The 13619-nt window shown below is 39.0% G+C and overlaps 1 protein-coding gene across 2 annotated transcripts in view; it reads left to right on the top strand.

Annotated features, from left to right (window-relative positions):
• LOC113407462 (BMP/retinoic acid-inducible neural-specific protein 3) overlaps positions 1-13410 on the top strand; it is a 290599-nt gene extending 277189 nt beyond the window's left edge. For both annotated transcript variants that reach the window (XM_026656015.1, XM_026656016.1), the window contains one exon: positions 12294-13410. In XM_026656015.1, coding sequence (XP_026511800.1) covers positions 12294-13410 — 1117 coding nt within the window. The remainder of the gene's footprint in view (positions 1-12293) is intronic.
• The last annotated feature ends 209 nt before the right edge of the window (positions 13411-13619 follow it).

The following is a 13619-nucleotide window of genomic DNA, read 5'->3' as shown; positions in this document are numbered from 1 at the left end:
TATATGATCTTTCCAAAATTATTTAGCATCAGCTATTACCTCTAGGAATTTAAACCTTTTAACTTTATCTATTTGTTCTACATACAGATACTGTTTACATTCCTTTGTAACTTTCCTTTTAGTAAAGATCAGTCATTTGGTTTTGGCAATGGAGAAATTGGTACCTCATGCAGTTCCCTAATCAGAGGTCTCTTGTAATGTTTTATTGATTCTCTTTTCTGCCACCTCAATATTCCTGCTGCTCATCCACAAACCACAATTATCTGAGAATAGACTAACCCCAGCACTTATTTGTTTTGGGAGATCATTTATCATATTAAATAAGGTCAGGCTGATAATACTTCCCTGTGGTGTACCATTTTTAATATTAGCTATAGTCGACATAGCTTTCCCAACTCTGATCCCCATGATCCTGTTACTGAAAAAGTCCCTAATTCACCCATATATTCTTCCCCTTATTCCTAAGTGCATCTACTTTGTACAACAAACCTTCCCTCCATACCATGTCATATGCCTTTTCGATATCTAGAAAGATAGCTATTATGAAACCTTTGTGTCTCATTTTTTTTTTTTTGTATTTCAATTTCTAATTTATCAATGTGATCAATGGGTGCATTTTATGCTCTTAAAACCAGCTATAATGTCATTGTTTTCCAAATAGATAATGAATCTTGCATTCGCCATTCTCTCCATAATTTTACCTAGACAAGACATAAGGTCAATAGATCTATAAGCAGATAATTTGCCTGGTTTTCATATTGGAATTACTACATGTTTGCACCCTAGTGGTATCACTCCTCCCCCTCCTTTATAGTTTGTTATATAATTCCAAGTGAACACTCAAACTGCTTTCAAATAGATATTAAAAATGTTGAATATATTATTTTTAGCTGGGGCTGTATTCTTGCTGTTAGCAATAGCTTTCTCAAGCTCCCATTTACATAACCATTCATTCAGTATAGTAGCTTCATGTTTACCCCACCTGTATAGTAGATCACGATTCTCTTAAATGAATTATCTTTTAATCTGGTGACAAACTGCACTTCGATTTCATCATTACTCACCCCTCAGAAAGTTTCTGCTAAACTTATGCTGTTTTGTTATCAGAACTTCTAACTATTGTGTCAGTCCCAAGAAAACGTGGGAAGTTACTACTCTTTGTCTTAATTATATGCATTCTTCTAATTTGCCTGTATATTTCTGATGTCTTGGTATCTTTATTTATCCACCCACAGTACTTCCTCCACCTGTCTTTCTTTTCTTTCTTTTTTTTTTTAATAATTCTTTCGGCTATTGTTTTATTTCTTCTATACTTCATTAGATCTTTACTATTCATTTTCTGTTTTTCTTTTTATAGGCTTTGTTCCTTTCCTTAATTGCTATTTTGCAGTCCTCATTCCACCATGGAACTGAGGTTTTAGTTTTGGGGTACTTCGGTATCTAATAGGTATGGCTAATATAGTTGCTGTTAATCCCTTTATTACATTGGCATTCAAATTCTCTATGTCATCATCACTCACACAATGAACATTCACAAATTCAGTACACTTAGTTGTAAATAGCTCTGAGTTAGCTTTTTTAAAAATCCCAGGTGGGTAATTTTCCATTACTTTTCAAGGGCAAGGTAAGGTTGATGGTATGGAGAAATGATCACTCCCCATTCCTACTTCCCTATTTATTTCCCAGTTGCATCTACTTGCAGTATCTGCTGTTATAATTCCCAGGTCTAAGCAGGAAAAACTATCATCTGCTGCTTTAAATCGTTTTTGGGGTGTTGGTGTGCCATTGTTTAAAATCACTAGTTTGTTTTCAATGAACTTTTCTAAGCATATGCCATTCTTATCAGTTGTCTTACTGTCCCTCAAATTATTATGACTATTTAGGTCACTGCATAAAATATATGGTCTTTCTAGTAAGTCTGAGCATTCTAATTTCCTACACAGGTTATAGATAATATAAATCTTTAAAGAAAAAAAATCTCTTCTGAATTGGGGTCTCCACATCATTACTTCTTCATTCTCTACGGCTTTGTAGTTTAGTCTGTCCTTTATGAAAGTGCAAATGTCTCCTTCTCTTCCTAGTTTTCAGTCTTATCTAAGTAACCTGTAAATTTAAAGGGAAGCTTTTTAACCAACCATGTTTCCTGGAGGCATAGGACAGCTGGTTTAGTTTTCATTTCCAGGATATTTTCTTTTAGTTCTTGCATGTGCTGTAAAACTGCACATTCCAACAAAAGATTGTGATCCCAATAGTAGTCGTATTTTACCCTTAACCTAATTTCAAATTACATGAATTTGATCTATTGACAGATTGTTAGTATACAAGATTTTTTCTGCTACCCTTCCTATAATTTTCATTTTTTTCTGTTTTTTCCATTAGTGATGTGCAATTTATCATTTATATCATAAATGCAATAAGCTTTTCTTTATTCTTTTTTTCACTACTAGTATACCATCACCTATTCCTTCCAGTTTATCATATTTTAAGAGAGGGAAGCTGTGTATGCAGTTCCCCTTTTCCTATTCTGATTTTCTCTTCCTTCTCCACCTGATGTTTTGAGAGTCTTACAGCTTCCAGATAAAATGTTATTAACAGTTTTTGCCTTTTGTATCTCCTTAACTTGTCTTGCCACAATACACCATCTATGTGCTTGACGATGATTACCACTGCAGTTGCTACATTTGACCTCCACCCTCCTTCAATGCAATTGTCATGGGAATGCTCTTCCACACATTAGTAATATCTCATTTTCCCATTAGAAACATTTGCTACATGCCCATACCATTGGCACTTATAACAGCTTAGGGGTGGAGGAACATGTGACTTAGCTCTAAAGATCTGAAACCCTAATGTTACTTTCTCAGGTAGAGTCCCTTTCTGAAATGTAATCAGCACTGCTGTAGATGTCTTGCTTTTCCCCCCTTGTTTACTAATTAATCACTAACACTTTCTCTTCTCCTATACTTTTGGTATTTCATCACTGATCAGTTCTAATGGCACTCCATATATCACCCCCTTTTTGCAGGGAATACTTTGGTAGCTGGCAATTTATTTTAATTTTCCCTAGCATTTTAGTTTTTAAGCAGTTTAGCAGCCTGCTCTTTGTCTGTACAGTCAACTAAAAAATCCCCTTCTTACAACCTCCTGGCTGTTACTATATCCCCTATGCCAGGGGTTCTCAAACTGGGGGTCGGGACCCCTCAGGGAGTCATGAGGTTATTACATGGGGGGTCGCGAGCTGTCAACCTTCACCCCAAACCCCGCTTTGCCTCCAGCATTTATAATTGTGTTAAATATATAAAAAGTGTTTTTTAATTTATAAGGGGGGTTGCACTCAGAGGCTTGCTATGTGAAAGGGGTCACCAGTAAAAAAGTTTGAGAGCCTCTGCCCTATGCTTTTTTGGATCTAGTTAGCTGCTTTCACATACTGAATGGCACCTAATTTTACTGCTGTGGCTAGGGAACTTACAGTTATAACATTTTGGTTTATTTCTTTCCCAAGCTTTACTTTGTTGCTGATATCATCATGCTCTGACTCTACTCTTTTCTTTTTTCCCCTACTTTGTATCCATTCTCCCTCTCTAATAGAATCTTCTTCAGTTTCTAGAGTGACTTCATTTGGGGTCAGAAAATCTTCCATCTCAATCCTGCCAAAAGCCAGCTCACCCTCCACACCCCAGCAACCAGCCCCCTTCTGCTCTCAAATTCCTTAGTTTATAATCCTCTCCCAGGTCCCCTCCCCAGCCGGGATTCATCCTCAGTTAAGCCTGGCCCACTCTCCAGGTGCAGCTCGGTATGTTAGTTGTTCTCTCGGGCCCATTTGAAGTCTTTGTGGGATCAGGGCCGCCCAGAGGGGGGGGCAAGTGGGGCAATTTGCCCCAGGCCCCGGGCTCTGCAGGGGCCCCCACGAGAATGGCTGAGGCTCCCGCCCCGGCCCCCGCCCCTCTCCCAGAGCCTCAGCGCATCCAGGAGCGTCCCTGGCTCTGGTGGGGCCTGAGCTCCACACTGCTCAGAGCCGCGTGGTAAGGAGGCGGGGCTGCGAGCTCCGGGCTGAGCGGCTCTGAGCGGGGAGGAGCTCAGGCCCCACCGGAGCCATGCTGCAACGCTATCCAGGGACTCCTGGATGCGGAGCGCTGAGGCTCCGGATGAGGGGAGAGCCGGGGGCAAGGGGCCGGGGGGGTTGGATAAGGGGCAGGGAGGGGGCAGAGGTTGGGGGGGCGGTCAGGGGACAGGGAACAGGGGGGTTGGATCGTGGGCATTCCGGGGGTCTGTCAGGACTTAGCGGGGGTGCATAGGGGTCGGGGCAGTCAGGGGACAGGGAGCAGGGGGGTTAGTGGGAGTGGGGTGGTGGTTGGGGGGGACGGTGAGGGGACAAGGGGTAGGATGGGTCGGGGGATTCTGAGGGACGCGGGCAGTCAGGGGGCAGGAAGTGGGTGGGGGTTGGATAGGGGGCAGGGCCAGGCTGTTTGAGAGGCACAGCCTTCCCTACCCTAAAGCTCATTCATCAGTCTGAGGCTTGCAGAAGAGCCAAGCTGTTACCTTTTCCATTAGGGCTGCCGTCTCTTTCACATCTCAAATGCCAAATTATAGTCTATATTTAATTTCAGTGCCATAGGGAGATTCATGTCAGGGGAGTGTAGCTTCATTTAAAATTAGCCACTGGAGGAGGGATCACATGAGAAGAGCAATATCCTACACCACCTATCTCCTTCCCAACCCTACCAAGGGAGAACGCCTCCCCCACATTCCCCGAGGCTCCAGAGGGGTTAATTCAGTGGTTCTCAAACTTTTGTACTGGTGACCCCTTTCACATAGCAAACCTCTGAGTGCGACACCCCCTTATAAATTAAAAACACTTTTTTATATATTTAACACTATTATAAATGCTGGAGGCAAAGCGGGGTTTGAGGTGGATGCTGGCAGCTCACGGCCCCCAGTAATAACCTCCTGACTCCCTGAGGGATCCTGACCCCCAGTTTGAGAACCCCTGGCTTAATTTAGTTTTAGCACCCTGTGTCCATTCACATGCATGTGCTATTTTGAGCGTTTCAGTTTTCATAACATAGGCTCATCCCAGATTCTGGAATAAGCTCAAATGCTCAGTCTGTGGAGTATGTACATAAGCTACACGAAAGACAAACCCACAGTAACTGTCTCCAGTTTGTGAGGGACCCCATGGAGCCAGTCTGTAGGAAACAGATAAATGCATGGAGGTTAAGTCCATTAATGACTATTAGCCAGAATGGGTAAGGAATGGTGTCCCTAGCCTCTGTTTGTCAGAGGGTGGATGGAGATGAATGGCAGGAGAGAGATCACTTGATCATTACCTGTTAGGTTCACTCCCTGTGGGGCACTTGGCATTGGCCATTGTCGGTAGACAGGATACTGGGCTGGATGGACCTTTGGTCTGACGCAGTATGGCTGTTCTTATGTTCTAACCTAAATGAATCCAATGTTATGGAGACAGATAGGAGTCAAGGAAGCCAGCAGAGTATCAGAAACCTGGAAAAATCTCTGACTGGATGGGCTCAAGCATTTGGTCACAAGCTGAGGTGGTTCAAAAGTTTTGGATTTTTTTAAGCAGAATTTTTTTATTGTTTCTTTAAACAATCAAACACAGCAAGCAGCAAATATTTGGCCATACACTTCTGAAACCCCAAACCATATTCAGGTTTTGGCAGACTAATTTCAGCTTTTCAATTAAAAAAAACACAACAAATTTTGAAGGAAAGCAGACATTATCCGTGATTTTTTCTGCATTTTAAAAACCCCTAGTTTTCGATCCAAAAAAAGTTTTGTCGGAAAAATATTTGTCCAACTTTTTTAATGAGCTTTAGTGCCTTTTAGCACTAGCTGATGCTGAGAACCAGTGATACCTTGTAAAGAAGTTTTCTCCAAACTGTGTTTGTGCCGAGATGCGGAAGGTTTATTTTTCCCAGGGCCGCCCGTGGGGGGCGGGGGAAGAAGTGGGGCAATTTGCCCCGGGCCCCCACGAGAATATAGTATTATATAGTATTGCAATTTTTTTTTATGGAAGGGGCCCCCAAAATTGCTTTGCCCCAGGCCCCCTGAATCCTCTGGGCGGCCCTGTGTGGGATATACACCTCATCACAGGCCTCATCCTGTAAAGTGCTGATTCCCCTCATTGCTGCTTTCAGTAGGAGGAGTTGAGGGATCTCAGGAATCAGTACAATGCATATAACCAGCCCTTTCAAACTCAAAGGTTCACAAAGCATACAGACATGAAAATCTGTTAGGGAATACTATCATGGATCTGAAACCGTTTGTATGGTATTTTTTTTCCTAAAAACATAATGTGTTACACATTTTAAAAATTTCCTAATTATGACTAGAAACTGAATCACATTTTTTCCAGATGAGTTATTTAAATGACCATCTCTACTCCTAGAATGAGGAGAAAAATTTCAGAATCATTCTCTAAAATGAGTGTATATTTATCTATTAAGGACTAGTAGGATAAATAAAGTATGGTTACCTACCTTTCATGTAGATTTTTTTTCACTTAATTTACTTCAGTAAAAGTAATATGACAAAGGTGAACTAGGAAGTATATTATTACTGCGTAATGCCAACTTTAAAGAGGTAAAGTAATACAAAGCAGTTGGTTTCATTCATGCAAATAACAAAGGAATCATACTGGTAAATATTCTTGGACCATTTGGGAGGTGAGTGGAAACAAGTCTGAGTGCTTGTCTACAGCAGTAGCGCTGCAGCTCCATTGCTGTAGTGCTTCACTGTAGACACTACCTATGCCGATGGGAGGGAGTGTCCCATCAGCGTACTTAATCCACTTCCGTGAGAGGCAGTGGATAGGTCAACAGAAGAATTGTGTCTGTCAACCTAGGGTTGTCTATACCACGAGTTAGGTCTGCTTAACTATATCACTTAACTATATTAACTATATCCACGAGGTGTGGATTTTTCACATTCCAGAGTGATGTAGTTGGGTTTTTAATGTGGACTAGACTTCAGTGTAAGAAAAACTAAGAAAGTCTAGATGGAGTCTAAGTTGTAAGTTTCATCTTTCAACCCTCCCAAAGTGCATTTATATCCTCTTAGATATCCTTAGATTTACCCACATTCTCTAAGGGCATGTCTACACAGTTGACGTTAAAGTGCTGCCATGGCAGTGCTTTAACATGGCTGTGTAGTCACGACTCTAATAAAACCATATCTGCGAGGGGAATAGCTACTATCTATAGCTGTAGCACTATCTACCCTGCCACTTTACAACTCTGAAACTTGCATTGCTCGGGGGTGTTTTTTTCACACCCCTGAGCAAAGAAAGTTTCAGCGCTGTAAGTGGCAATGTAGACAAGGCCTTTGTCTTATTTAGACGTTGTAGAAATCTTTAGACTCATACTCACCAAAGAGAAACATGCAGGTCACCCTGTGGCATGTCATTTCTGAATTTGGCCCACTGAGTTTACATTAAAGGGAGTCAACTGGTTTTACTGATAAGCCTAGGGGACAGAAGAGAGAAGTTCATGAAGGAAAGTAACTAACAGGTGAGTGTAAGAGTGTCTGTTAAAAGTAGGCCATGCCCATACTTAGAGCTTCTTTGTATGTGTGTTTGTTATGACAACATAGACTCCTTTCCAGTCACTCACACATTTGTTGGTGAGTGCCAATAGCAGTAAAGGTGTCTGAATATAATGGAATCTAAGTTAGCATAACTAATTTATTGCCCCTGAATTTGGCCCACCCTCTTTAGAAGGATGAAGACCTAAGTGCTGATGTTTGTTGTTTGGGCTGCATGTTAATGTATAGATAATTCTTTGAAATATCAAAGAAACAAAATATTAAAGTGATATAACTGTATCGTAAGGTGTTAAAGGAATGCTATCAGGTACAATTAATTAATTTTTTAAATCAATTTCCATTAGATTATTAACAACGATATCACTTTTGAAATCTTCACCTAACATTATTTATTATGTTAGCTTGCCTTTTGCTTTTTTGTTATTGTGTACAATGAAAACAGGGTAGTGATTTCCCTTTTGTTTATTGTCAATGAGACAATTCCTGCTCATCTCATTCACCCAAGCAGTCTCGTTCTCTGCAGTGTAATTACTTCTATTAGGAAGGTAAACAGGAGATGACCCACCATCTATTCCATTAGAAGTATTACATTGCTCACACAGGTGCAACTCTTCACAGTACAGATAAGCACATAAGACAAACAAATGCTAAACAAAAAGGTTCGATTGTTAAAAGAAAATATATTGTTTGTTATATAGATAGTTTCATACAAGCACATCTCTTGGTCATCACATATTTTGTAAAATACCCTTTTAAAATTTCAGATCAATTCTGAGCCACCAATTTTTGTTTGTTTGTTTATTTGTTGACAGCATGAGGAATGCAGAAATGATAGATGATTTATATAAAATGATGGCTATCTCTGAGGTGATTTTAAATTAATATTAGCTCTCTGGAATTAGGATTCCACTCTGTTTTGCATGCATTTATTTTAAGAAATTAGGTGATTAAAGGAAACAGAAGAGGAAAAGATTAAAGATTCATGAGAATTTTCTGACACAAATACACACGACTCAAAGCTCCATCTTTTCTTCCTTTTCTCAGTAAAACAATATTCAAAGTTTCAGTTTCAAAATTTTTATTAACATAGATTACCGCTCCAATTATCAGAAATTGGTGCCTGAAATTAGGCTCCTAAATCAATACTTAGATGTCCAAAAGAATTGAACAGCATGATGATTTATGTGAATAAAATAAGCCAAATTTGGCCTCTATTGCTGATGCCCTAAAACAGAAAAAGGAATCTTTACAATAATTCTGCAAATAACTATCCTGACACTGGGCTTCAAATCCATGTCTGGATAATGGAGTTTCTCTTGTGCAAGAAGCAGCTTTGTGTTCACATATTCTTATTTATGAACAAAACTTTTCAAAGATACTGAACTTTCGTGGGGAACTAATAATGAGGGATGTGCTCCTAGAATTCACATTTGTAAATCAAATCAGCCCCCATCAGGATAAGTTCTTAAACGCGATACTGTAATTGTATAGGTCCAACTGTTACCAACAGGGCAGGCCTAATTTTTAAAGACTATTTAAAAGTAAATGGCATAGTCCAAAGATTTAAAGGGGGGGGGGGAAGCTCTGGAGTGCCATGTCCTCTAGCTTGTTCCTTTTGGAAATCTGATAATGATATTTCTCAGACAGGCCCAAGCCATAAAGCTCTAGGAATAGGCAGTAGTGAGGGACCATTGAGATGGGACTTTCAATCCTTCAGACAAGGACAGAATTTTATTAAGAAGATTTATTTCAGTAATGTGGCATCATTAATATAAATTACTATGTATATTCGTACACCATTGTTTCCAGTGTAGTTAACGTATAGTACTAATGCAAGCAACTCTTTTAGCTTTCACTAAAGATACATAGAGGAAGTGCCTTCCAAAGATAGGAACAAAATAGGCAATAATTGGAGCACTATGTATTCTGTGATTCCATATCCATGGAATTTTCCACAGGAAATTTGCCCCTATCCCGCACCTCCCTTTGGTGAAGAATAGTATTTCCAAATCTTGGCTTTCATTTAAACAAATGTTGTTAGCCTTCTGCTGCAGGACAAAATCCTGCACTACACGATTTGTCCAATCTAACACATAAATGTAGTTGAAATGCGAATTGAAGCCAGAAGTTGAGATTGGAATTGAAGTCCCTGTCTGTTGCCTTAAGAAGGCCATCCTTTCTCTCTACTCTAGGACCTCTCTTTAATTTGGGATACTTGAAAAAATGTATACCAATTTGTTATCTCCAGTTTTAAATGTTATATGGCCCAAATATTTAAAATAAGCTCATTTGTGCCTATCAGTATAATGTCCACATGATATCTCAGTAGTTCTGTTCCAGCAGAAACTGGAAACTACAATTGAGAAGTTATAACTAGAACTGGCAGGGATTTTTTGACAGAAATTGTTTTTTGTAGAAAATGCTGATTCATCTTAACTGAAACTTAGCAGGAAACTGTCAGTTTTGAGCAATTTCTAGTTAAAAAAAATGGAAAAAAGTTTCAAAATTGTCCAAATGTTGAAATTTAAGCTAACTATAGTAAAAAAGTTCAACATTGAAGCAAAGCATTTTGAAATTATCAAAATAAAATATTTTGATTGCTCCTTAACCATATTATTTATGGATTTATGGATTTCTGAAAATTGTTGAGATTTATATTTTTTGTCTTAATTTGGGACAGGAGGTTTAAAAAACCCAATCTTTCCCCAATACAAGAAACCCATGTCCCACCCAGCTCTAGTTGTAAATATGTCACAAAGCTACTCAAGGCTTTTGTAATGTTTACTTTAGAAACAATAAGATAATACATACTTTGAAACAGTAATAATTAGAGCTGGTTAGGAATTTTCCATTAAAATATATCTCTGTGAAAATTTCAATTTTGCCATTTTTTTCACTTTTCAGGTAAATCTAAACAAAATATTTAATTTCATATCTGGTTGAGCCAAATCAGGACATTTTGGTTTGTTAAAACAAATCAAAATATTTAGTTTTGTGTCAATTTGACAATAATCTGTGTCCACCTGAGCTGCCATAATGTCTTATGGGAGCTGTAGTTTAGGTGTCTCATGCTCCCATTTTCCTCTACAGATTGAGCTCCTTGGCTGGACTACATTTCCCATGGTGCACACAGTCTTACCTCTGATTGGACTGCCACAGTGCTTCATGATGATGCATTATGGGAGATGTTTTTTGGCTGTGTACCCAGCTCGGAGGGTAGAATGGGGACAAAAGGAACCTTAAATATAATTTTCATGAGGCACCATAGCAACACAGGCAGACACAGATAAATGATGAACTTATCCAAAACCTGAACATTTTGATTTGGTTCAATAAACCAAAATGTTTTGATTCAGGTTAACCAAATCTATAGCTTCCCTGTGGCACCACTGCAGTCCACATAGACACAGTTCAATTTTGAACTAAACCAAACAAAACATTTTGCCTTTCAAAATTACATTATTTTGTAACTTTCCATTCCATGCAAAGTTTAATATTTTTACTTTTTGTCTTGATTTGGACAATAACAAATGCCATAATATTGACATTTTCTGCAAGATGGAAATTCCAGTTTTTGACCAGCTTTAGTAATAACATTCTTACTTAATGTCTGCTTTCCACTAGATACAAAGCACAATGAATGCATTTTAGGCAACCATGTTTCTATTTAAAAAAAATGTTTCTTTCACAAAGGGTTTTTATTCATGTAAAATATTGATATGCAATAAAGGACACACAAAAAGAAAAAAAGATCAAATAACAAGGGTACAGGTTAACTTGTTTTTACTGTGTTTCAGACTGACACTTTTACAAAGCCAAATTTTGAGATCGTACATGTTTACAGTGTTAATGTTTATTTTATAGTTGGGGGGGAAACAACTTATACAACATCTTTATCAACATTAGAAAAATGGAATTTGACATAGCAAAAACTAAAATGTATTCTTCAAGCAATGCATCAATAAAACTAGCATGCACAAAAGCTGAAAAATATAAAAACAATGCAGGTTATTTTTGCTCTGAGCCATTTCCAGATTCTGTTTCTCTTTGCAACTGTGCCTTACCAGTCCAGTCAGGGGAAAATGAAAGACATATTCACCCATGCTTAACAGTAGGAGTATAGTGCTAGAAGTGACTCAAATAATTAAGTCTGAATCCATTTTAATATTTTCTCTTACCTGTATTCCAGCTAAATGTTTGGTCTCTAAATTTCACTATCTGTAAATTACAGCAGTTCCAACCAAGAACAAGAACGTTCAAAATATCATGTAAACCTCCAAAGACTACGTAACAAAGATGAAAGATGGTACACATCCACCCACACAGATAACAACTTAACTAGCAAAATAGCACCAAAACCCCCAAATCCACCGTGAATAGAGTACTAAAGTGAAGTCAGATGCAGAAAATTAGCTATTTACTTGACAGGGTTTCTTAGTAATGATGTGCAGTGAATAGAAAATATAAACCAATTGTCTTGTTATGCCACTGAGTTTATAAGGTAACATTCCTTTGTGATTTTTCATCATACTGGAAATTTATATATCCATTGATATCACTCCAGATGTCATCATCTGACATTTTAGAGATGTTTATAGTGTCTGAATTTGCTGCCAATATCAGTTTTCTTTGTCTCTTTCAACGTGAAAAAATACAAGGTTGTATTGATTGGGTTCTGACTCCTTCTTTGTATTATTAATTATTATTGTTATTATTTTTAACGTTTACAGATCGTCAATCTATTGGTTAAACCGCATCCAGTCCTTTCTGTACTGCAATGAAAATGGTCTTCTGGGAAGCTTTTCTGAAGAGACTCATTCGTGCACCTGCCCTAATGATCAGGTCGCCTGCAATGGGTTCCTTCCCTGCATTGTGGGAGATGGCTCTGCATGTTTGACCTGTGCACCTGACAACCGCACCCGCTGTGGGAACTGTAATACTGGATACATGCTGAGCCAAGGGCTTTGCAAGCCTGAAGTGGCAGACTCCACAGAGCACTACATTGGGTTTGAGACAGATCTTCAGGACCTGGAGATGAAGTATTTATTGCAAAAAACAGACCGGAGGATTGAAGTCCATGCCATTTTCATCAGCAATGACATGCGCCTCAATAGCTGGTTCGATCCCTCCTGGCGCAAACGGATGCTCCTTACCCTTAAGAGTAACAAGTACAAGTCTAGCTTGGTCCATATGATACTGGGTATCTCTCTTCAAATTTGCCTAACAAAAAACAGCACCTTGGAACCTGTTCTAGCTGTTTACGTCAACCCTTTTGGAGGCAGCCACTCTGAAAGCTGGTTCATGCCTGTGAATGAAAACAGTTTCCCAGACTGGGAGCGGACTAAGCTGGACTTACCTCTTCAGTGTTATAACTGGACGCTGACTCTAGGCAACAAGTGGAAGACATTTTTTGAAACAGTACATATCTACTTGAGGAGTCGAATTAAGTCAAATGGTCCAAATGGCAATGAAAGCATCTACTACGAACCCCTGGAATTTATCGATCCTTCACGTAACCTAGGCTACATGAAAATCAACAACATCCAAGTGTTTGGCTACAGCATGCACTTTGACCCAGAAGCAATTCGGGACTTAATTTTGCAGCTGGACTACCCCTATACTCAGGGATCACAGGACTCAGCACTTTTGCAGCTATTAGAGATACGGGACCGTGTAAATAAACTCTCCCCGCCTGGCCAGCGTCGTCTAGACCTGTTCTCTTGCTTGCTACGTCATAGACTCAAACTATCTACCAGTGAGGTGGTGAGGATTCAATCCGCTTTGCAGGCCTTTAATGCCAAATTACCAAACACAGTGGATTATGACACAACCAAATTATGTAGTTAACCATCAATGTGAAGCACAACACAAAACCTTGAAGGAGTTTTTACAGTGCTTTTGTGGAACAGTTTATGTTTGGAAGAGTAAATTTAAATTGTCTTTTCAATATCTGTCTTATATCAGTCAATACCATTGGATGGCAATTTACACACATGAACTTGCTGACAATGAATATATTATACCTGCAGTTTTGGTTTATGAATGAAATAAATACT

Source organism: Terrapene carolina, unplaced genomic scaffold (assembly GCF_002925995.2).
Source record: "Terrapene carolina triunguis isolate 2854851 unplaced genomic scaffold, T_m_triunguis-2.0 Scaffold211, whole genome shotgun sequence".
Classification (NCBI taxonomy): domain Eukaryota; kingdom Metazoa; phylum Chordata; order Testudines; family Emydidae; genus Terrapene; species Terrapene triunguis.
Note: the sequence above shows the minus strand (reverse complement) of the source record. Positions and strands in the feature narration are given on the sequence as shown.